Source organism: Rhinoderma darwinii, chromosome 7 (assembly GCF_050947455.1).
Source record: "Rhinoderma darwinii isolate aRhiDar2 chromosome 7, aRhiDar2.hap1, whole genome shotgun sequence".
In the NCBI taxonomy this organism is placed as follows: Eukaryota; Metazoa; Chordata; class Amphibia; order Anura; family Rhinodermatidae; genus Rhinoderma; species Rhinoderma darwinii.
In genome coordinates this window covers 25,147,984-25,174,243 of record NC_134693.1, presented here as the reverse complement: position 1 = coordinate 25,174,243, position 26,260 = coordinate 25,147,984, and the positions used below count along the sequence as shown (strand labels likewise).

Below are 26,260 nucleotides of genomic sequence, written 5' to 3'. Positions count from 1 at the left end.
CGGTGCAGAGTTTTCCCTCCGCAGCATGCTCATGACGTTGCGGAGAAGAAGCGGAATTTCACTGCAGATTTCAGGCTATGCAATGCAAAAACTGAAATCTGTGGCAAGTCCGCTGTGATATCTGCAACATCTGAATTACCTGTCAAATATGCAAATGTTGGTGCCGATTCGTTGCGTAATTGCCCCAAATCTGCACCAACATTTGCAGCGGAAAAACTCTGCCACGTCTGGACGTGCCCTTAGGGTATATTCATACGCGGCAGATTTGCTGCAGAAATGTCTGCAACTGTATGGGGTTGTTTCTGCAGCAAGCACATGGATTTCTGCAAACCGCATTTAGATGAATTGGACAGTCGCAAAAATTTCTGCAACAAACCTGCCGATTGTGAATTCACCCTAAAATCTTATTCAAACAGTGCAGATTTTCCGCAGATTTTGAATTTTTTAAGTCAAAATCACAATTGTATCCAGGAGAGCAGACCTATAAGGTCCTACATTATATATTTCTTCTGTTTGGCTTTGTTCAATAAATACGCTGCGTAAAAGCACATAGCGTATTCGCCCTGGTCGCCGCAGGGAACTCCGGCCAAAAAAATGCATTCATCCCAATCACAGGCTGCAGCGTCACATGGGATGAAACGACAGAATTCTGGGTAAGAATAAGATTTTTTTTTCTGAGTTCCGATTTTTGTGGCGGAATCTCAGCTTTTCCGCCGCAAAAAATCTCAACATCTGCTTTTTGTTCTGGGTCTTACAGAAAACAGCGATTACGCAAATACAATTGACATGCTGTGGATTAAAAAACACGTACCGCAAGTCAATTTCGGAGCTTTTTTTCTACTTATCATTTATGCAGCGTGCGGATGTGGATGTATTATGCTGCGGATTTTCTGTAACAAGATACATTGCAAAAAAATCTGCAGTATTTCCGCTACGCGTGACCTTACCCTTTAGGTTCTGTTCTTGGCTTCAAAAATACATGCAAAATCTGCACTCTGTGAACAAGACCTTAATGTTTCTGTACTTAATTGGACCTAGAAAAAAAATTACACTATATTTATGTGAATGTTTATAAGTTTCACAACTGGAGATATAGAAGATAAGAGTGATCATAGGGTCAGGGATTTGTCTGGACTTCCTGCTAGACATCGTATTGAAGACAGCTTCTCCCCAACCTGAAAAGGGCTGATAGCAGGGAACAATAGATTGCACCCAACTGTATAGTAAATGTAGATATAATACTACTACGCACTGATCAGCCATATCATGACTACTAAAATAAAGCTATACCACAATATATACGGTTTTTTTGGTGTTTTTTACTGTGCCGCATTGCAGAGAAAAGCGTTGTATTTGCCGCTTCTCTATACGTTGAAAAAAAAAAAAGGTTTGCCAACGCTTACCGGCCCAGTCATTGCCAAATGGATAGTCTTTTGGCATACGCTTGGCACATACGGAAAACACTTCCGGCATATACCTCCAATGTGCCTCAAAACTGAGATGTTTATATAGTGATATATAACTCCAACAACTTCCAAAGCGGTTTACAATGAGGGGAAGCAGGAAATAATGGAGACAAATGAACAATGCAACAAAAAGAGAAAAAAACTCTGCCCCTAAGAACTTACAATCAAAATAGACTATATATAATAATGTACATAGGTTCAGGCTGGGTCACAGCTCGTCTATATACGAGGGGAGGCAGTGTAGGATATACCGCTCAATAATGCGCCTGTGGTTACCATGGTGATAGATGTAGCCAGGCTGGGACGGAGCACGTGACCACAGCGGCCGCAAAGCGCCCTCCTGTCAGCGCGACCGTAGTGACGAGCAAAATGTGCGACAGCGCCGTGCAGCGGCGGAGAGAGAGGAGACAGCGGTTGGGAGCGGAGACACAGAGCAGCTGCAGGCCTCGGATCTAACGAACGGGAGAAGTCAGCAGAACCCGGACTGTCCCCGTCACTGAAGCCTAGTACAGGCCCGGAGGGGCCCCAACTAGAGTCCATGATCTGCTAGCCGGGTCTCCCTTCACTGACACCCACAAAGCGGCTTCACCGGGGTGACATGGCTTCCAACACGGACAGAGAGATGATCCTGGCGGACTTCCAGGTACAAGGGGGCCGGGGATGTTGCTGGTTGTCACCTTTGGCCTTTCCCTGGTATATATATGATATCAGTGACATCTATAAGTTATAAGTCAGATTTTTGGGGGCTGGCAGTGACATTATATTAGTTGTGTTGGGTTATTTGGGGGGGGGGATTACATAGATTTTAGTCGTGGGGTCACACATGTGGTGATGTCACCGTTCATTGATCATTTAATGGTGCGATCTCGCTGTGATTGTGACAAGACCTCGGGGAGTCCGACCGCGTTGCGTTCCCAGCTATAGTTGTGTGAGGCGCGTCACAAGACTGGCGAGCTATCCCTCAGGCACAACAAAAGTTGCCCTGTCATGCCTGGTAGTTAGAATGGCAGAGCCCCCCCCAAGCTGCTTGCCTAGGCCTGAAGACGTCACTTCTGGGGGAGAAACCTTTGTGAGGATCGCATGCCCAAGTGGTTTAGAGCACCCCAAACTCCAGTTTCGGGGGCTGTGTTTTGTGCCCACTTAGGTATATACCACTATCATGGCGGTGTTAGTGGTTTTCCCGTGGCAGACTACTAGATATAGCCACTGGATAATAGTCTCATCAGTGGAGGTCCGATCAATGGGTCCCCGGTCAAAAACAGGATCGCCCGATTCCTGCTCCAAACTGAGAAGCGGTCATGGTCACTGACTGGACCCCTCGTTCCCCGTGTTGACCCCTGGGACCACCACCGATCAGGCATTTATGGCACATCTTAATGTCTGTCTATAAGATTTGTGATAAATAACTGATCTTTGGGGGTTTCATCACTGGGGTTCCCATATATTTGAAGAATGAGGGGGCTATGCTGCAAAATAAAGCACCGTGGCCGGCCACCCCTGCTTCTTCCCCATACAACGTCACAGAGCCGGTTTAGAATTACAACATAGACCCTCATACTCGGGATTGGTGGGTGACTCAGAGGAGGAACCGCCATTGATCAGACATCGATGACGTATCCTATCAGTATGCCGTCAATGTTATTGGCAGGAAATCTCTATAGAGTTAGGGAGAGATTTATCAAAACTGGGTGCAAATTAAAAATGAAGAAGTTTCCCTTTCCCAACCATTCAGATTGCTTCTTTTATTTTCAAAAGGTCCTGTGAAAAATGAGAGCTTGAACCTGGTTGGTTGATATGTGACTACTCCACTTTCCTTTTGCACCAGTTTTGATAAATCTCCACCATAGTGATTTTTTTGTGTTATATATTTTAAACGAATGTGATCCATAAAAATCCTAGAATTTATCAGACATGTATAATAAAGTTTGATTGATTTCCGATGGTACGGAGGCAGTCTGATGGGTCACAAATAATTTTGATATTCTACCCTGTAAGTATTGTTGCTAGGGGAAAGTATCTCCAATGTAAGTGAGGATGGAGCCCCCACATAGCAGCACAAAGGGTGCTTTTGCGGCTTTATAGTGCGGAGGCTCCATGGGTATGGGGCCAAATTCACATCATGGGCATATTCTGGTTTAATGTCAGTGAAACTTAGTTGTTCTATAACGTAAAGTTACATGGTGCTGGTTTTGGACGGAATGTCCACTACAGGAAGTAGAGGTGAATTAAAGTGGCTTTGCTGTAGTGACGCGTCCCTGCTCTTCCCGTCTGGTCCAATTTGCTGCAACTTTAGTACGCTGTAGATTTTGCCTTCCAATCTGCACCCCCTCCCCACTAGCTCATAGTGTCCTAATAAGGTACCTTACAAGAGATTGTCTGAACCAAACAACCCCCTGTAAGTGGTTTCCCCATCACAGAATATGCCATCACTTTCTCATGGGTGGGGGTCCACCTGCCAGGACCCCCACTGGTCTTGTAATGAAGAGGCAGCAGTGCTAGATTAGCATTGCGTAGACCCTTCATACTTTTTCCCTGCACATCGATGCTCCCGGCCCCCCGCTGTGCATGGAACTGCAACACCGCTCCATTTAAGTTAATACCCTTTCTTATTCAGGAGTTTATTATGAAAACAGAAATAAAGGGAAATGGCGCTCCTCTAAGGTGATCTCGTATGGATAATAAAGATGTTGAATTGAAAGGTGAATAGGAATGAACTCATCTGATTTAGTTGTGCAGTATCGTCCGCACAACTTCACTTTGTTGCTCGTCAGGTGTTTGAACACCTTCGGTCTCGTTCACACTGTGCTGGCCTCTGGAGCAGACCCACGGTTGATTTCTTCAGCACTGGAGCCTCTTTCTCGTGGTCTTGTATAATAAAGGAAAAATGCTCCTTGTATCGGGCGCTCTCGTGTGAATGATTCACTGAAGATACTAATTCCACACGGTCATGGATAGTATTAAACTGATTTATTGGTGAACATATAAAAAGGGGTTGCTGCAACGCGTTTCAACCTCGTACTGAGGTCTTCGTCAGGCATCTCTGACGAAGACCTCGGTACGAGGCTGAAACGCGTTGCAGCAACCCCTTTTTATTTGTTTTTATATGTTCTCCAATAAATCTGTTTAATACTATCCATGACCGTGTGGAATTAGTATCTTCAGTGAATCATTCACACGAGAGCGCCCGATACAAGGAGCTTTTTTCCTTCATTATTCAGGAGTGGTGGAGCTCCTGGCAGTCAGATCCCCGCCGATCGGAAAGTGATGTTGTATCCTAGTTTGTCATAGGAAAACCCCTTTATCGTGTGTTCACATAGCAGCTGCACTTCTTTTATAACCTTTGTGACTCATTGTCATCAAGATCGTGGAGGTTTCACACTTCTATAGATTATAGAATTGTTTTATGATGGTGTTTCCATAACATTCAATATTTAATTCTATGGGAGTTCTACTCAAAGAAAAACATTTAAGGGCCTGTTCGCATCAGCTTTGGGCTTCCGTTCATGGGTTTCCTTTCAACCTTTCTGTCGGAGGAGCCGATGAACGTAAAGCCAAATGGAAACCATAGCTTCCGTTTGCGTTCCCATTGATTTCAATCCTAATACTTCCGTTGCAATTGTTTTCCTTTTGTTTCCGTTCCATCTACGGCACTATTGTTTCCAATAAAAAAATGGAAACCTTACGGAACGAAAACCATTTGCAAAGGAAGCATTACCGTTGAAATCAATGGTAATGCAAACGGAAACTTTGGTTTCCATTTGTCTTTCCGTTCATGGGTTTCTCCGACAGAAAGGTCTAACAGAAGCCCAACGCTGATGTGAACAACGCCTAAGAAAGCCACATGCGACTGTTTAGGAAATACACCAGTTGTCCAATGGATTAATTATTGGGGGGCCATACACAGATGTTGTGGTCATGAGCGCCTGTCATCGTCCTACTTGCATAGATTTCGGTTAGCGTCAGCAGTACATTTCCGTTTCTGGTGATAAGAGTCGCTGTACGATCGTAGATACACAATACTTTTTCACGTTCAGGAAGTTCTACTACAAGTGAAAGCAATCCCAATAATCTTCAACTAACTGTTCATTTAGGGGTTTTTCACTTTGAAGAGCTCTTGTTCATTCACCACCTCCCCCGATGATGAGCTGATCACTGTGAATCTGCTGCTTGGCCGGTGATCAGCTGTTATGGGTGGGGGGTGTAAAGAAAACATTCATTCTACCCTGCAATGCCGATGACCACTCGTTGCACTGCGCCCATCGAAGTCCGAGTGTTATCTGGGTAATGTACAGATGTGCCAGGTCCTCCAGAGTACGGGCCACTATTTGTACTGGCTGCTCGTTCTGGCTAATATTATTAGAATGGGTGCTCAGCGTTTTGAATTAAGACTGCCCTGTTTCTCCTTCTTTTAGCGGTCGGGTTCTAAGGCCAAGTTCACACGTAGCAGATATCTTCGTTTGAGGAAATGCCCTGAACACCCTGAAAAATTGTTGTACATGCGGATTTGCACCATTTTTTATTGTAATGGGAGAAATCTGCAAAAGAGAGGACATTCTGCAGGTCTGAAATCTTGTAAAAGCCATTCATATACATTGTGCTTTTATTTTTTTGTATTTGTTTTTGAGGCTGTTCAGTGTGGAATCAATAAAAAAGACCGTGAAAGTGACCTCAGGAGCACTCTGCTGATTGGAGAGGGGGGGGGGGGGGTCTCATATGTTGTGCTCCTGGACATCCTTTTTAAACATTATGGGGGCAGAAATGATGAGCAGCTGCTATCACGTCTGGCACTTGTTATATCTGCGTTAAAGCGGGTGAACATAGTGCCAGGCCAATCACACTCAAGATCCAGCATCGTATTGTCATACATACACAAGTTCAGAATAGATTTCAATGGGAGTTTAGAGGCGGAAATCATGGCAAGGAAGGACTGGCCACCTTTTTTTTTTTTTCCCGCGAGCGCCCCAAAAGCCACCCGGGGAAAAAAACGCCTCTGCCTCCCATTAAAATCAATGGGGGTGATTTCGTCAGTTTTTTTAGCGTTTACTCCGACGCGGTTCCCGCGTCAAAATCCGCGCCAAGAAACTGTGTGAACTGACCGTAGGGAAACCTTTTTTTCTTTAAATGTATTCATTATTGAATCATATTAATTGTTTTAAACATCAGAATAACACCCAATTCCAATGTTATTTTCCTGTTTTATTGTAGTTCTGTGCACAGTGTGACATGACGGGTTGTGCTGACTTTTACGCCAGCGATTGCTATGACTCAGCTCGCTGTTCCCATGAGTAAGCAGAAAACAGCTTCATTTTCTGACTCTTTCATGAAACAGCTGCCGCTCCTTTTTCTTTTGTTCATCTTGCTTCTCAATGATCTATATTGAGCCGCGTCACTGACTAGTGAGGACTTTTCACTGCTGTTACAACCTTCATCCTAGGATAAAATAGTAACCGTGGATCAAAATCTGGGATCTCCAGTCCCTCCGTTTCCAGGTTACATTGTTTTACATTCTTGCTTGTAGTTCTAATTTATTTTATAATTGCTCCATTGTAAACTCCCCATGGACTACCTAGTGAGCTTGTATTTATGCACAGCAGCCATTCTGAACAAGCAGAGCTGCAGTGCAAAGCATAGGGGAGAGGCATAGCAGCAAATGGATTTATGGCCTCGTTCACATCGGCGTTCGGTTTCCGTTCATGGCTTCCGTTAGACCTTTCTGTCGGAGGAACCATAGCTTCCGTTTGCATTACCAGTGATTTCAATGGTAATGCTTCTGTTAATGGTTTCCATTTGTCTCCGTTATGTAAGGTTTAAGTTTTTTTTTTTTTTTTTTTACTGAATCAATAGCGCAGTCGACATGTAACCTGAGCCTACTGTGTATTACTTACAGTAGTATACCCCCGGACCCTTCCCCCACACAGTATAATTCCATCCGTAGCTACGCTCCACTGTTTAATGCCCTATAGCTGCCCCTTCACAGTATAATGCCTCATAACTGCCCCCACGCAGTATAATGCCCCCACACAGCCCCAATTGTACCCAATAAAGTACTCTCCTAACTCCATTCCAACTACGAGTGGAGGAGATCCCGTCTGCTTCTCCGGTTTGTGGGGCTCGGCGCAGACAGACGCGATGACGTCACTACCTCGCGCCTGTCTGTGCCGAGCCCTGATTGCTCAGCAATACGTAGTGAATGGCTACTATTAGATTCAACTGTATTTGTGTCCTGAAGATGCAGATACAGTTGCAACTGGGAAAAAGAAAAAAAAGAAATGTGAAAGATGACGTCCATTAATTGAGCTGAATTTCGGTTTCATTTTTTTCCCCCATTAATCGCCCAGCCCTACCATGTAGTATACATTATATAACTCTCAGCCGAATGCTCCTGATTACCCCATAAACATGAATGTTCAGCTGGGCCGAGCTTACAACCTTTAGGCCTTATTCACACGAACGTATTTTACGTCCGTGATACGGACCTATGTTAGGCTATGGGGACGTTCAGACTGTCCGTGATTTTCACGTAGCGTGTGTCCGCTGTGTAAAACTCACGACATGTCCTATACTTGGCCGTTTTTCGCGCATTGCGCACCCATTGAAGTCAATGGGTGCGTGAAAATAGCGCACGGCACACGGAAGCACTTCCGTGTGCCGTGCGTGATTCGCGCTACAGTTGTAAAATAAATAAATGACTGAAAACCTAAAAGCACCTACTGCTTTTATGTTTGTAAACCTAAAAACAGTGTCGTAACGATGCCATATGCGTGAAAATAACGCAGGCACGCACCAAATACTGATGCCACACGGAACTGCTACGCGCGCAAAACACAGCGTTTTTTGCGCGCGCAATGTGCACACGCTCGTGTGAATAAGGGCTTAGACACTGGACAACTTGGTGCCCCTTATCTTCCAAGGAAGAATCAGACTGGATATAATCCAACCGGGCTTAACTTTATGTTCCATACACACCCGGCTCCTCAGGATCTGCCTACAGATATCTAATGTGTATGACCGGCTTCAGTATGATCCCTGGTGCTGCAGATCCCAGTGACCCAGCAATACAAACCAGATCCTATGTATGACATACGACCCTCCGCTGTCCCTCTGTACATGCAGGTGGCTGCCAGGTGATCAGGATATTATTGGAGCAGCAGGATTAATGTCTGGTCTTTATGCTGCAAACATCCAGAAAGCAAGAATTGTCAGAGTGCATTTCCTGCAGATCTCCCGCTGATTATGTGTATAGACATCGGAATACGTAACATATGTGTTTAGGTTTCCAGTCGGTAAACATCTCGTGATGAGCTGTACACAAGCGAGACTTAAAATATCTCACGCACCTGCAGGATGTATTGTTCCTATTTTTATTCACCTACCCCATCACCAGCTCCCCAGCAAACGCCTTCCAGATGTGTTTTCCCACAAATCTCTGTAAATATAAATGTTTGAGCCGTCCTGGCCTCATGCACACAAACATATTTTTTTCCTCCCGTAAATGCGGGTCCTTGGTCACACGTATTCGACCCGTATTCACGGACCCGTTTTCTCTGCACTAATCGGCAGCCCCTTCCCTCTATCAGTGCTGGAAAGCGAGAAGGGGCAGCCCTTTCGGGCAGAGTTTCCACAGCGATTGAAAGTAAAAGAAGTTCATACGTACCATTGACTTGGTGACGTGTCCCTCTTTTGACATCCAGTCCGTCCTCCCTGGATGACGCGGCAGTCCATGTGACCGTTGCAGCCTGTGATTGGCTTGTGATTGGCTGCAGCAGTCACATGGGATGAAACGTCATCCCAGGTGGCCGGATTAGAGGAAGAAGCAGGTAAGTTAACTTTTAATACTATTAACTCCAGCGGTAGTCACTGTCCCGGGTGCTGAAAGCGTTACTGCCTATCAGTTAACTCTTTCAGCACCTTGGACCTGATGTCGCCTAGCAATGCTCCCGTAATTACGGGTGCACACACGTAGCCACCCGTAATTACGGGAGCCCCATAGACTTCTATGGGCCTGCCCGTGGCGTTATTACGGCCTGAAATAGGAATGTTCCATATTTTTCAACGGCACGGGCACCTTCCCGTAAGCAAACGGGAAGGTAACCGTGGCCAATAGAAGTCAATGGGCCCGTAATTACGGGCGTTTTTACGTTAGTGTGCATGAGGCCTCATAATTGGGCAGAATTGCTATTCTGGAGGTTAGAATTTAGAATTTGTTTTTGTCATTTCTTGCATTCCCAGAACCAAATACAGCTAAGAAATTTCTGAATATGATATTTACGCAAGTGATATTGATCTAAACATGGATGAACTGTCCCTAGGATATGTCATTGAAAAATTAGTAGGCTCCCTAAAGGCTCATGCACATGGTAAAACTGCATGCCAAAAACCTGTGGGGCGGAATGCCTACGGGTCAGTATCATGGAACTATAAGCACTCTCTGTGCCGATGTATGGCGCCTCGATCAGTCTTTGTTTCCCCCCTGTACAAAATCGGAGGCCGATTTTGACCTGCCTGCATTTCTTTTGCTGCGTTTTTTTGCTTCTTTTTTTGGTCATATCCATTGACTGCCACAGGCAAAAAACGCTGCGGAAACCGCTTTCTCTGCCTCCCATTGATGTCAGTGGGAGGTCAGAAGGAAACGCGGGAAGAAAGGGCATGACGCTTTTTTTTTTCTTTCCCCGCAAGGGTTTTTTTCCCCATTGAAATCAATGGGAGGCGATTTTGGATGGTTTTTGGTGCTGTCTACGATGTGGTTTCCGCACCAAAAACCTCATTATGCACTAGCTCTTGGAGAGTTTGTCTAACCTTACAACAATAATGTTGCTATAGGGGCTGAAAAGATTGCAGTCACCCAAAGGCCCCTCTGCCACATAAGAAAACACCGGTATTATAAATGGCACATGGTTGGTTGGTTCCCTTTAAATTACATACAAGTGAAATGGGTCCAGCACACGATGTAGTAAAATCACTGTTGCTTTATTGATCCCATGTTTAATATAAAATGTATAACAATCTCGGGTGAAGAATGTTTACGCGTTTCAAACCTGTTGGTTCTTACTCATAGCTGCCCTTCTAATGTGAAAGGTCCGATTTGTAGCACAAATGTGGGGAAACCACAAGACACATGATCATGAGGGAAACTTTAACGCATTAAATATTTAGATAAGTAATCCTCCCATGTGAGTGTATATAGTTGCATAATGTCTATATCGGTATATATCCAATCGCTTATTCCATAGTGATGGAGATTATGATGAAATAATAGTGTAGCAATTATTGTTGCGTGTACCGTCTTATTTAGGTTAAGTATCTAATATACCATCCTATTTGAGATGAGTATTATCTTATTTACTTAAGAAAGGGAAAAAAACAAACCCCCCCCCCCAAAAAAAAAAAGGCATATGCGTGAACGAGACCCAATGGTTTCAGTTTGTCTCCGTTGTGCAAGCGTTGTCGAACTGAAACCATTGGCACCGTATTTGTCACCATTGAACTCAATAGTGATGAAAATGAAAACCTCTGGTTTCCGTTTGTCAGTCAGGGCTCCGTTCCGACTGAAAATTTAGTCGGAACGGAGCCCTGACGCAGATGTGAACGCAGCCTAACTTTTTTTTTTTTTTTTTTTCTCAAGAATCTTGGAGTCCGTTTCAGCCACTAATTACAGCTGATCGCAGGTCGCAGCAACAAGAAACCCTGTGATCAGCTTATTTTCCCCAAAAAAAAAGAGATTGGCTAAAGCAGAAAATCTTTTTAATGACAACCAAACCTAGCTCAGCGTGTTTACCTACCGACCTTTGCTCTTCGTGAGGCTTTCTCCCTGATGTGATGGTATTTCATGTGTCCAGGGTCATTGTGAGGTACAGTGACCTCACAAACCGGAATCTACTGATGTGAAAGTTGCAATAATCCTGCAAGCATAGAGAGAAAAATAACACAATTTTTTATTAGGAACTTATAAAAGTTAATTTTTTTTAAAATTCTTTTTACCTGCCTATAATCACCGATATATGGGAACATTTATCAAGAGTAGTTGCACATTGCACCCAATCGGATTCCACCTCTTTTTTTCCGGAGGAAAATTAAATCTGATTGCTGAAGGCACTTTTCCTTTGCACTACTTTTAAAAAAAATAAAAATCTCCATAGCGTCTGGTATTCTGCTTTGAGAGGATACAATTCTGATCTTATTAACTTTATAATCTAGTAATGTAATGATGGTGACCATGACGTTCTATAGAGCCTATTCATTTATACAATACCCTTGAAGCTGCAATTCATGAATGTAGCAATTACCTTATTATCTGACGTACAGGCAACAAAAATAAGTTATATACAGGTTCAAATAGCGTACAAAGACAATTCTATTGTATAAACTAGGAATGCCTTAAAGGGTTATTCCATCTATTAATTATAGCGTTTCCCTAGGATATGACATCGCTTTATGATAAGTTTGGTTCCGTCCACTGGGACCTCCATCGATCCTGAGAATGAAGGGGCCGCAGCGTTGCGGCGCGTTTACTTTTTCTCCCTGCACAGCGGTCCCCTGGCCACCCACTGTGCAGGGAACATCAGCACAACCCCATTCAAGTGAATGGGGCCGGATGTTGTTCCCTACACAGTTAGAGGGCCGGGAGCGCTGCTGTGCTTGGAAAACTAAATCAGCGACTGCGGCCCCTTCATCTTCGGGATCGATGGGGGTACAAGAGGTTGGATTCCAAATTAATAGCATATCCTAGGGACATGACATCACTATACAAGATGGGAATAGCCTTTTGGCCTTCAGTATGGGATCTACTTTTTGTGCAGCCGGAGTTGAAGCGTAACCGTCATTTGACAAAACTTCTGACATATAGTGACATGTCAGATGTTTTGATTGGTGGGGGTCTGGTTGATAAGACCCTCACCGATCGCTAAAACGAAGGGGCAGAACCGCTCAGCTGAGCAATCTGCCCCTTCAGCTGTAATGGCATTACCTTTTGACGCTTCAATTTTTCTCAGAGAGGTAGAATTAGCTGAAGACGGGCTCATCGACTTCTGGAGAGGTGAGCCAAAATTATACCATTACAGCCGATGGGGCAGATCGATCGGTGGGTGTCTCCGTGCTCGGACCTCCACCTTTTAAATCATCTGACATGTCACTATGACATGTCAAAAGTTTTGTCAAATAATCGTTTCTCTTTTAAGTGATGTACCAGGGAGCGTCACACGTGCACAGAAGATGCTGCTGTAAACTTTCCTGCATGCATTTTTTGCAGATGCCCCAGTTTCCCCACCGTAGTGACCGCATTCCCAGTTACTTATTGCACCTGCTCCACAGCCATGTCTTCTTTATACGTGACCATGCTGCTGCTCTCCCTTGCCCTGTAGTATTGTGTATTATTATACTAGTGTCTTAGCCATCCATGAGTTTGTGAGATCCACTAGTGCAGACTCACTAGTCTCCATAGTATTAGCCAATGAGCCTTTCACAAGATATACACTGAAACACCAATCTCCGAGAAGGAAGCTTTCCATCTTCTCTGTTGAATCCAACAAAAAAAAAAACAGCCTGGTGGCCGAACCACAAGATTTACCGATCCCCACTCTGAGGTTTAGCGGTAGATCACATGCTACTATTTGGCCACCACTGGCATAGACTATATCTTCTGGTTTGTTTTTACCCATTTATTGTCTCTTTCTAGAGCCAATATAACAACGAGACCTCACTACTTGCCAAACAAAAGTCTATGAGGAGCCACCTTAGATTTACATGTAAAACTGCTACAATAATGCTGATCATTGGACTATTTGGTGACTTCTAATATCTTGCTGGTTGACAAGTTTGCGTGCCTTTATCTTGTACTATTCTGTTGCTTTCCATAATGAAACACTTAGAATGAGCCAAGTGACATTCCACTCCCCATTGGATGAATTGGAGATATCATTCCTTGGGAGAGGGTTGTCTAATAAGAATGGCGGTACCTATAGGTGACCATGCTTCAAGGTTGCCTTCCGGACATATGTGTGCTCTCCTGGGACCCCACTGAGGTGTTAGACATAGGCTGCTCTCTTTCCTGTAATATGTGAGCCCTTTTATTGCGGACCTGCATTTTTCTGTCATTGAAGTAGAGGGGCAATTGCATGCAAGTGTGGCTGGCACTAGTAGGTGGGTGCTGAGGCCGACACTATTAAGTAGGACCTAGCAATTTTCCTTGGGTTAACATATTTTTATGTATGCCCCTTAACTAGCATCCTAATAGCACAAAATATTGGAATGCTGTTGGATCAGGTGGAAATCTTCACGTGTTTTAGAAAATAGAGTCTATGATCCCTCATATTAAATTCAATATGTATGAGTTTTTTTGGGGGTGGCTATTTTATTTTCCTCTTAAATGCAATGAAAATGTGATCCAGTTTGTCATGAGTTGACCAATCTTTTAAAAGGTGACCTTTAAGGACCCAAGCACAAGGCAACGCTGTAGATGCCATATTCATCCTGCGTTGTATTCCCCTCTAGAGGCTATTCTGGGGTAGAAAACCTCCATAATATAGCGTACCGGGCTGTATAGTCACATGGAGCTACAGTATGGGCCCATTAGATAAATGGCAGCCTAACCTGCCACAGTGGGATTGGCGACAATTTATTGTGAATGGGGTTAATCCAACTTTTCCTTACATGCCATGCGGAGAGAACCAAATCTGGCATTTTCTATTTTTTTATAATATATATATAATTTTCTTTTTTACTTAATGTAATTTGAAAATCTTTCTATTAAAAATCAGAAAGTATAGGAACAAATATTCGCATAACAAAATATGCGTATGTCGACAGAGACAAACACAGAGAATGCAGATGAGCAAAAGAATGCACCAAAAAAATAAGCTTCTGAGCAATAGGAATAATCCAATAATGTGGCACATCGAGCAGATGGCATCAACTATGATATCAAAGCAGTATGTAAGATAGGTGTGCTACACAGAATAAGAAAAAAGAATGAAAGAAAGGAAGGGTTATAGGGTAGGTATTCCAGCTGCCAGATGGAGGACACAGTTCGGAGAGTAGCACTTACAGTAACATACAGGGGGGACAAATCTCAACGTAGCCATGTAGCGAAATGCGGACCAGACTTAAGAGGACAATGAAAGCCAGGGAAGCGTGACACAATCCGATTGGTCGTGATCATCAGCCATAATAGATTCCATTCTATGAGGAAGGTCCATCTCAACCACCCATTCTCTAATGGTGGGAGGCTCCGTGGACTTCCAATGTCTAGGAATGACCGCACGGGCAGCTGTCACTAAGCGCCTTAAGAAGTCACTCTTTTATGCCCGGTAGGAGACCAGGTATCGGGGACAAAAGTGCAATCTGAGTAGTGGGTAATACAATAGAGCCCATAACCTGGACGTAGATATAAAAAATAGCCTGCCAGAAAGTTTGCAATTCCGGACAGGACCATCAGACGTGAAGCGTTGTACCGGTCTCCATACCACAACCTCAACACAATTCGGACACCTCCATGTAAAATTTGTGTAAAATCTGAGGGCGGCAATAAAGGATCAGATTAAAATCGAAAAGGCATTGTTCCCTGGAAGATAAGCGTTGTCAGGCAGCCACTTATTCTCCTCTCACTATTGGAATAATTGTGCATGTCCGGCCATTCCATGCATGCTTATGGGGTAGAATGCTCCATATGCAGAGAATATCTTTCTATTTCACACAAAGTGGGTCATATAGAGGTGACTGGTAGTCATTTTTGCTAATTGTAACCTAGGTCTGAGTGCTCTGCATGTAGGTGTGCACCGTACAGAAATTAACTGTTACATTCCTTGATCAAACCACATTCCTGCCGCCACATCAGCTTCCTGGTTATTAACAAAATAAATCCTCCATATATATAATGTCTCCGTGTTGTTTTTGGATTGATGAATAAATAATGAGTCTGGTCGCATTCTAAAGAAACACCTCATACATGCCAGGCCTGCCAGACCGAAGCATTATTCTGGAAAGTAAGAATGTTCTGATAGGATAGTTATATATAGAGTACAATTCTCCTAATCCAACATCACCTGATAAATAAATGCCAGATTATCAGAGATCCGATTAACGGACTATCATACAAAAGTATATGGAGCTCCCTTATGGTAGAAAAACTTCAGGAGGCAGCCAAAAAGGTCACTGTGATGTATAATTCCCATGAATTCCTTTTAAAGGGAACCTGTCGTCACCTCTTTTTTGGCACTCAAACCACTTGCACTGGCATTTAGACCAAAGGAATGACGGTCAGTTCTCAGTTTTTCTATGTGCAAAACCATTGAAGTTTGATCTCCGTGTTCCACTTCGTATGTAAATGGGATCATATGTGTCCGCTGGCGTTTCATCCCGAGCGAGTCTGTCGTATTTATGTTTCAGCAAAGCAACCCCGCAAGTTGATTGACGTTACAAATCACTTCTGCCTTCAGGTTCTGCTCCAATAAATTTTGCACTACTGCCGTGATCATGGTTTTCGGCGACCGTGCAATATAACAACCCTGCGCACAAACCTAATATTCTCTGTGTGTTCCAGGAGCTCAGCCATGTCCCCTCCTCATCCTCATTGTCCTCTTTCTGTCAATAAGACAACTGGCTATAGCAGGAGCCTCCCCCTCTCTCCTGTCTGCAGTAGGACAGAAGAAAAAAAAAGCCATGTTCCTTGACTAAGCCCAACCCCTAGCCCTTCCACAGTTATATATTGAACAGATCAGCAGTAAATTAACCCCTGTGTTCTCTGCAGGATGTTTAGACTTTTTGTTTCAGGAACATGTAGAAAATCCTGCAGACAGAGAGCTTGTGGGCAAATATATCTCTTGTTTACTTTTATCATTCTTTTTTAGGTTTAGGCCTCATGCACACGACCGTGTTTTTGCGGCCGCAATTCCCCCGAAAATGCACGGGAGAATTGCGGCCCCATTCTTCTCTATGGGGCCGTGCACACGACCGTAGTTTTTGCGGTCCGTGCACGGCCCGGGAGCCCGGACCGCAGAAAGAACGGGCATGTCTTATTACGGCTCGGTTCTGCGGTCCGGGCTCATTGAAAACAATGGCCGCGGCCATGTGCATGTCCCACGACTTGCGGGCGGCCTGCGGCTGACAGTCCGCAGCCGGCTGACCCGAAAATCACGGCCGTGCACACGGCTACGGTCGTTTGCATGAGGCCTTAGTGTTCCAAGAAATTTCTTTTTTGTTTTTTTTCATTCCAAGAGTCATAATTTTCTTATGTTACTGTCCATGTAGCTGTATGAGGGCTTGTATTTGGCAGGACAAGTTGTATTTTTCAATGGCACTATTTTGGGGTACATGTAATTTTATTGATTAATTTTTATATATTTTTTTGGAAGGGAGGATGTGGAAAAAGCAAACGCATTTATTTTTTTTTTTTGCTGTTAAATTACGGGTTAACTTTATTTTACAGGTAAGTATGAATACGGCAATACCAAGCATGTATGTTTTAAAAAAAAAATAAATGTTTTTAGTACTGCACGTTCACAAGTCCTTTTCGTGTCGCTGCATTCAGAAAGCCATAACTTTTTTTTTTTTTATCCCCCTCGACATTGCTGTATGAGGAGTTGTTTTTTGCTGGAAGAGTTGTAGTAGTTATTGGCACCATTGTAGGGTACATGGCATTGTCTGTGTTTTTCTGTATGTTCTACGATTAAAGTGGGTATTTTTTTTTTATTTTTTTTATATACAGATAATGAAAAATCCAGTGTACGTGACCTGTGTACAGCATTACAAAACATGTTGGCACAATATAAATGCCCTCAGTCCTAAGAATTTAGTTAGTTTTCATATATTCTTCTCAAACTATACATATGTTAAAGGAGTTGACTCATCAGAGACTCATTGGAGAAAACCACCCCTTTCAATTTGAAGCCTTTCAGTCCCGCCACCCCACATCTTATTTTCCTGGGGAAGTCGCAGGTAGATGCAGGGTAAGGCCCCATGCACCCGACCGTGTTTTCATCTATTCCGAAATACTGTCCGTAAATAGGCATCCGTATTTCATCCGTATATACAGATGCGTACAAAAAAAGGGAGGTTGCAAATTATGTCATCAACATGTTGCCTAGCAATGCTTCCGTAAATACGGACGGTATACAGATGCACATCAGTAGCCGTCCGTATTTACGGAAGCTCCCATAGACTTCTATGGGATAGTTCTTGCCGTAATTACTGACAAGAATAGGACAGGTTCTATCATTTTTTTTTCAGCACTGACACCCATCAGTAAAAATACTGAACGGTGTCCGTGGCCAGTAGAAATGAATGGGTCCGTAATTACTGATGAAAAATACTGTCGTGCGCATAGAGCTTAAGGCCTCATGTACACGACCGTAGCCGTGTGCACGGCCGTGATTTTCGGGTCGGCCGGCTGCGGACAATCAGCCGCGAGCCGCCTGCAAATCGCGGGACATTCACATGGCCGTGGCCATTATTTTCAATGAGCCCGGACCGCAGAAGACGGCCGTAATAAGACATGTCCGTTCTTTCTGCGGTGCGGGCTCCCGGGCCATGCAAGGACCGTAAAAACTACGGTCGTGTGCATGGCCCCATAGAAATGAATGGGGCCGCAATTCTCCCGTGGATTTTTGGGGGAATTGCGGCCGCAAAAGCACGTTCGTGTGCATGGGGCCTAAATGTAGTATATATAAGCTGTATCTTGCTATCATAGCCGAGTCCGTCATGTCATCAGGACTTACTGCTTCGGAGAAAGATGGTCCTGCGTGTCTGTTATTGATCACATCTAAGTTCACACGTTGCATCCTATTGTGGTTTTTACAACTCCCTGCAAATTGTGGCAAAAAAATTTAAAAAATGACTGACGTGAATATACTCCCCAAAGAACATGCCAGTGAGTTTACTTGTGACATGGATAAGTGTAGAGGAGATGCTCGGTGCCCGTTGTTCATGTCTCCACCATGTGGTGTGGAAAGGGTAACTGCAGGCTCGCTTGGGTTGTGAGACAGTCATTGTCACCGGCTCTCATCTGTCTTTTCATAGGAGGTGTGAAATATCAGTTTTTACCCTGACTTGATTGACCGGTTGGTGGGACGGACGCCTGTTGTGACTTGGTCTCCTCTGATTAAGTGGGGAGTGGGGCTCAGGTTTGATTCTGACTCATTTCCAGCGTCTTGTAATCCTGATGAGGCTTTTTTTTTTCAGTCTGTGATGAGCTGCATTGGCTTCGTTGCGATGTCTACGTACAGTGCACCTTTTGTTTTCAGCATTTGGCAGCCCGTATTTTTCTCTGATTTGCAAAGTTTCTGCCAGAAAGGGTTTTTGATGTTTAAATCTAAAGAAAATAAATAAAATGTAAATGTCTTTTAAATTGTGTTGACTGTAGAGCTTTAGGCCTCATTCACACGGCAGGGTTTCCCGGCCGGGTGCCGGCCGTTCATAAATCGGCCGGCACCCGGCTGCATTAGGAATAATAGACCCCTAATGGGGCTATTCACACGACCGATTTTTTTTGACGGCCGGGAAAACTGGCCGTCAAAAAATAGGACATGCTCTATCTTCGGCCGGGTACCTGGCCGCCCGGCTCCCATAGAAGTCTATGGGGCCGGGTAATACACGGCCATCACCGGGATGTGTCCCGAGTGATGGACGGGTTTTCCGGAGCTTGCGCTCTATCTCCTCCTCACAGCGCAGAGTGCATGTGAGGAGGAGGAGTTGATGCCATTCGGACGAATGGCATCGCTGTACACTGTGTGGCAGGGCCGGGGTGTACAGCAGGTGGAAGGGAGCGCTGCGCTGGCTCCCTTCCCCTGCTTGTTTTAAAAGCGCCCTGGCCCGTAGACACCCTCCATGGCGCCGCTAGCAGCTGCTGCGGCTGCTACTACTGTAGCGACGCCACTATAGCAGAGCGGGGAGGTATCTCCCCGCTCTGCTATGTGCCAGCCGCACTTTAGCTCCTTGAAGGAGCGGAATCCCCGTGTTTTCGGGGATTCCGCTCCTGGACAGAGCGCTTGATGTCTCTGTCCATATCTGGGCAGTGACATCAGGGGAAACTAATGAAGCGGAATCCCCGAACACATGGGGATTCCCCTTCAGGAGTTGCCGCTGATGTCACTGTCCAGATCTGCCCGGCCCGGATGCAAAACTTAATGCAAACCGGCCGGGCAAAATGGCCGATTTTACCGGCTGACACTCGGGCTCGGGAACGACCCGGTCGTGTGAATCCCGCCTTAGATTTGTATACGTTTATTTTTAATTTAGTATTTTTGGAGATAATATATGGCCACATTCACACAAGTCTAATGCACAACTTCATGGAAGAGTCGAATATTGAGTAGCAAAAGCAGAATCTGACCCTTTAGATCCTGGCCATACATTGCCTATAAGTGACTGCCTTAGTCCCATACAGTACTCATAAGTGCTATTACTTTTCCCCTTAGTTCCACACAGTGCCCATAAGTATGATACAGTCCATTTCTCCATCATTAATTTACCTATTCTTACTCCCAAATTGGTACCAGGTTCCTAGGGCATCATCGTGCAAGTCCGCATCGGAAAATGTGGGTATTCTAACATCGGCCTAATGGGCACTCTTGCACTTGCCAAGAGTTTGTCTCTTTTTCAGAAACAGCACCACCTTTTGTCCATGGGTGCGGTTTGGTACTGCAGTTGAGCCTTATTCACTTGGATCTGAGCTGCAAAACTAGGCGCAGGCCGTGGACTTTTTTAAAAAAAAAATTTTTCCTGCTCTGGTTTGCCAAGTTCTCACATGACTGTACTGTAACTGTAACAAGCTGTGCACCTGTGTGATCATCACAGGACGGTTTTATACTCAAAGTAACCATTCAATGACTAAAAGCAGAGCTCTTGATGCACAGCGTATATTAAAAAATGACAACTTTTTTTTATACTGAAAATGGAAAACCCATGCACATAAACTTTTTTTATTTTTTATTAAAGCATGTAAAATATTTCTATTGTGCAGTACAACAGAGAAGGGCCGCCGCTGGCTGCATGTGGTTAGAAGAAAGTTCATGTGTAGTTCATAGTTTGGTAAAACATTACCTTGGACCACGCTGCGCAATAGAAGGTGACATAGTTACGAGTCCTGGTAATGCTGCCAGTCTGAAACCAGAGACCCTGCCGCTCTGTAACTCTTTGTATTCTTTTCCTCTCTTGTAGGCTTGTACCGGCATTGAGAATATAGATGAAGCGATCACACTGCTTGAGCAGAACAACTGGGACTTATTAGTAAGTTTATTTTTTCCTTTTTGTTTTCGGTTTGCTGTAATATGTGAAATAATAATAATTAGAATTTTTTTTGCTATTGTTTTGTCAGGTTTCTCTTTATACTGGGAAATGATGATAAGCATGTGGTGAGACTAAGGGGTTGCAGGAGCAGAGAGGGAGGAGACACAAAAGCTGCCCATAGAAGTTTATGGGGAGGACAAGATGGAGTAGGAGCAGAGAGGAGACAAGGATGCTGCTGCCCATAGAATTCTATGGTGAGGGGAGGGGGCAGGAGGAGGAGGGAGCAAAGTGAGAGCGACATATACAGATGTGCTGCAGCTTCTAGTAAGAGTTATCTCACTCCTGCTGCAGTTTTTTTTTAAATATATGTGATGATAGAGGAGAATCCGGCTTTCCTATGTGTGCAGTGTATAGAAGACATGATAGCAGTTCGGCTCCACCAACTAGCCCAGAGAAAACTGACAGTTAGAATTAGAGCCTGCAGAGGGGAAAACTGCTAAAAACAAATGCAGAATACGAGTCATATAATGGCCAGAAATAGTGTTATGTACACACGTATTACAGCTTATTGTGAAAGGTCACCTGAAAAGTTAGGTACACTTTTTAAATGGGGCAAATTGCAATACCGGTCACAATCCAGCGACAAGTTTGGCACGGCTTCTAGAAAAAAAAAAGTGCCTGAAGAAGGTCATTAAGACCGAAACGTTGCACTCTGCCACTGGCATTTAAAAATAAAAATTACATTTATTTCAATTTGTGTGCCGGATACTCTTTTTTCTTACCTCACTGCAATAGGCGGAAACAAATATCACTTTGAATCCGCCCATTTTAACCCCTCGATGCTGCTCTCAATCGCGACCAGATTGCGGTTTGTCGATGGTCATAATAATGGCAGCCTGGGGGCCTGATAAAGGTTTGCTATCTTTGTACACCTATAAAGCCTGTATTGCAGTATATAGTGGAAGCTATCCAATGATCACTGGTTCAAGTCTCCTAGAGATAATTTAAGACCTCACACCGCTAAATCGACAAAAAAATAATAGTTATGGCTCTCAGAATATGGCGATACAAAACAATTGTGTTTTAACCCCTTTAGGACGAAGCCTGTTTTGGCCTTGTGGCACAGCCGATGTCACTCTATGTGGTAATAACTCCGGAATGCTTTTACCTATCCAAGCGATTCTGAGATTGTTTTCTCGTGACACTTTGTACTTTATGATAGTGGAAAAATTTGGTCGATAAATTAAATATTTATTCGTAAAAACCCCCAAAATTTAGAGAAAGTTTGCAAAAATGTGCATTTTTCTAAATTTAAATGTATCTGCTTGTAAAACAGATAGTAACACCACACAAAATAGTCACTAGTTACCATTTCCCATATGTGTACTTTATATTTGCATAGTTTTTTGAACGTCCTTTTATTTTTCTAGTATGTTACAAGGCTTAGAACTTTAGCAGCAATTTCTCACATTTTCAAGAAAAATTCAAAAGGCTATTTTTACAGGGACCAGTTCAGTTCTGAAGTGGTTTTGAGGGCCCTATATATTAGAATCCCCCAATAAATCACCCCATTTTAAAAACTGCACCCTCAAAATATTCAAAACAGCATTCAGAAAGTTTCTTAACCCTTTAAGCGTTTCACAGGAAATAAATCAAAGTAGAGGGGAAACTTACAAACGTTTTTTGTTTTTTTTTGCCGAAATTCATTTGTAATAAAAAAAATTGTGTAACACAGAAGGTTTTACCAGAGAAATACAACTCAATATTTATTGCCCAGGTCCTGCAGTTTTTAGGAATATCCCACATGTGGCCCTAATGGACCGAAACACTGGCCTCAGAAGCAAAGGAGCACCTACAGGATTTTGGGGCCTGCTTATTTTTAGATTATATTTTAGGCACCATGTCGGGTTTGAAGAGGTCTTGTGGTGCCAAAACAGTGTAAACTCCCCAAAAGTGACCCCATTTTGGAAACTAGACCCCTCAAGGAATTTATCTAGGGGTATAGAACCCACAGGTATTTTGCTATATTTATTGGAATTAGTCTGTGAAAATGAAAAAACATAGACATTTTTAATATTTACAAGGAATAAAGAAGAAAATGCACCCCAACATTGGGGTGTAAAGCATCTTCTACCGATTACGGCAATACCACATATGTGGTAATAAACCTCTGTTTGGACCCACGGCAACGCTCGGAAGTGAGGGAGCGCCATTTGGATTTTGGAGCTCAGATTTTGCTGGATTGGTTTTTAGTGCCATGTCGCGATTGCAACCCCCTAGAGGGAACAAAACAGTGGAAACACCCCAAAAGTGACCCCATTTGGGAAACTACACCCCTCAAGGAATTTTTCTAGGGGTATAGTAAGCATTTATACCACACAGGTTTTTTGCAGAATTTAGTAGAATTAGGCCGTGAAAATGAATATAAACGTTTTTGTCCACTAAAATGTTGAATTTTTTCATTTTCACAAGGGATAAAGGAGAACAAGTTGCCCTAAATTTGTAACCCAATCTCTCCCGAGTGTGACAATACCCCACATGTGGTAATGAATTTTATTAATAGAAATTAATTAACCTTTGCAGGACTGATCCTTTTTTGCTTTTCCATTTTAGTTTTTCACTCCCCGCCTTCCAAACGCTATAACTTTTTTATTTTTCCATGAATTGAACGGTGTGAGGGCTTATTTTTGGCAGGACGAGCTGTTGTTTTTATTGGTACCATTTTTTGGTACATGCAACTTTTTGATCACATTTTATTTAGATGACCAAAAACAGTGATTTTGGCGGTTTAAATTCTTTATTTCTTACGGCGTTCATAATGCGCTATAAATGACAATTTTACTTTATTCTGCGGGTCGGTACGGTTACGGCGATACCATATGTATATCGTTTTTTATGTTTTGCAGCGTTTGCACAATAAAATCACTTCTTTATAAAATAACTTATTTTCTGTGTCACCATATTCTGGGAGCCATAACTTTTTTTTTTTCAGTCAAAAAAGCGGTGTAAGGGCTTGTTTTTTGCGGGACGGGTTGTAGTTTTTATTGGTACTATTTTCGGGTACATGCGACTTTTTGATCACTTTTTATTATATATTTTCAGAGGGGTGGTGACCAAAAAAATTGTGATTCTGGCATTGTTTTTAGTTTTGTTTTTTTTGCGGTGTTCACCGTGCGGTAATAATAACATTATAGTTTTATAGATTGGGTCATTACGAATAAAGTTAACATGTTGTTTTTACTGCACAATGAACGCTATAAAAATTTATTACCCAAAAATTTTGAAATTGCTGTTTTTGTTTCCAATCCACCTCACAAAATAATTTTTCAAAGTTTCCCGGTACATTATATGGCACAATAAGAAGTGCCATTGAATACTACAACTTGCCCACAAAATAAAAGCCCTCATATGGCTGTCAATGGAAAAAAAAAAGTTATGGCTTTTGGAAGGCAAAGAGAGAAAAACTAAAATGAAAAATGGCCTGTCATTAAAGAGGTTGGCCACTTTAAAATTTCTAAAAGCCCCTAAGTTGCTGTGCTCTGACACAGACGACTGTAAATACCCCCATCGTTTACCCCCTGCAACGGCTTAGTAAACGGTGGTCGGTGCGCTATTTTAGCCTTCTTAACTCCGCACCCCTGCTCAAGGTTGTTGTTGGCGTCCTATGCTTTGAATAAAATGCGAGCGGCGCAGGCTTGTGACGTCAATCCTGTGGAGCCTAAAATGGAGAGAATAGGAGCAATTGCGGGGGAAACGGAGCACCCGAAATGCATTTGCATATGGCAATAAAGTAGTTTATCTGGACATACAAGGTAATAAAAATCAAGCAAAAGGTAAGTGGGAACATAGTTTTACCAGACCTACCAAACGCTAGGAACAGTTTGGTAAGCAAATAGGAGATGACCTGTTCCCTTTAAGAAGTGAAACTGACCGCAGGAAATGTTCTAAAATCAAAAAACAAACATTACTCCTCTGCTAAATCCCTTCCGCGCCCATTCTCCGCCGGACACCGCCTGTCTCTGTTTACTTTCCTAGAGTGATGACGTGCTGTAGGTGTTAGGCCAGTGATTGGCTTCAGCGGTCACGTGCTTGTACCAGAAAAGTAAACAAAGACCGGCGGGGGCCATCTGCAGTGGGCGGCTTTAAAGCGCCGATCACATGCAATAGGAGATAGGAATTTGAGAATCTGGTGACCGAGCCTCTTTAAAGAGGCTCTGTCACCAGATTAGAAGTGCCCTGTCTCCTACATAATCTGATTGGCGCTGTAATGTAGATAACAGCAGTGGTTTTTATTTTGAAAAATTATCATTTTTGAGCAAGTTATGAGCAATTTTCGATTTATTCTAATTAGTTTCTTAAAGACCAACTGGGCGTGTTTTTACTTTAGACCAAGTTGGTGTTGTACAGAGGAGTGTACGACGCTGACCAATCAGTGACTAATCAGCGTCCTGCACTTCTCATTGTTCCAGCCCAGCATGATCCACAGCACAGTGTGATTGTGCAGTGAAAGAAGCTGGGCTGGAACAATGAGAAGTTCAAAATAAAAAACACTTCTCTACATTACAGCGCGATCACATTATGTAGGAGATAGGGCATTTATAATCTGGTGACCGAGCCTATAATCTGGTGACAGAGCCTCTTTAACAGACGTGTACGGTCGGTTTCTTAAACTTTTGGACAACCCCTTTACGGTGGCCATATACCTCTATAGCTGTTCGGCCGACATGCACGCTCGGCTCAGGACACCCCCATACACATTAGTTGCTCAGCCAGTCCCGCTAACGTGATGGGCACATTTACACCGGCAGAGCAGTAGGGGAGGGAGTAGGATGTAACTCATACATAACAATAAAGGACGGCCGACCCCGGTCACCGCTGTAATGTTGATCTCCCAGCATGAGGCACTGTGTACCAAGATAACTCAGAAATACGTCTCCTGCCGCCTATTTTTCTATTTATTTTTTTTCCTTGTTTTTTTTATTTTGTTAAAATGTGCTTTTACTTTTGTAACTCATATTAATAGCTTCAATCCTAATTTAATAATTTGATCTCCAGTTGCCGTCTGCAGGCTCGCACTGGATATCGTTCACAGCTAATTCATGAGTTACAATTCCCCCGCTTCGCTTTACTTCCTGTAGCTGTCATTGCCCTTTAATATTCCAGTTCTAGGTTTAATCCGTGATCCGAGTTGAGATACTGTCAGAAACAATAAACTGGGAAAGCTCAGAGAGTCCCAGGTGGTTGTGTAACACGTGACGTGGGTGTGGAAGGCTTTACATGTGTCTTGGTTTATAAATGACCTCAGCGTGTAGTGTGTGGCCTATTAGGGTGATGGTATCAGTCGTGTGATACGTGGGAGGAAGCATTAGAAGGCCGTCATGTGTAACTGTGTTTTCTATAGGAGTGCGTGCTCATTCACCCATGCAAAACAGAGACTCCCTATGGGCATTCTGCCCCATTTCTAAAACTTTTAACACAATGACTTAACTGCATGTCATCCTCTGCTCACCTGGATCTTACTTATTATTAATATTATTATTATTATTGTTTATTTTAAGCAGAGACCTTTTTCCTCTCTT

General features: G+C 43.4%; 1 protein-coding gene across 1 annotated transcript in view; it reads left to right on the top strand.

Moving 5' to 3' along the window:
* The first annotated feature begins 1,810 nt into the window (after positions 1 to 1,810).
* The window catches only part of FAF1 (Fas associated factor 1), a 197,973-nt gene continuing 173,523 nt past the window's right edge, over positions 1,811 to 26,260 (top strand). The window contains exons 1-2 of the mRNA XM_075832979.1: positions 1,811 to 2,109; positions 20,613 to 20,681. Coding sequence (XP_075689094.1) covers positions 2,065 to 2,109; positions 20,613 to 20,681 — 114 coding nt within the window. The 5' untranslated portion in view covers positions 1,811 to 2,064. The remainder of the gene's footprint in view (positions 2,110 to 20,612; positions 20,682 to 26,260) is intronic.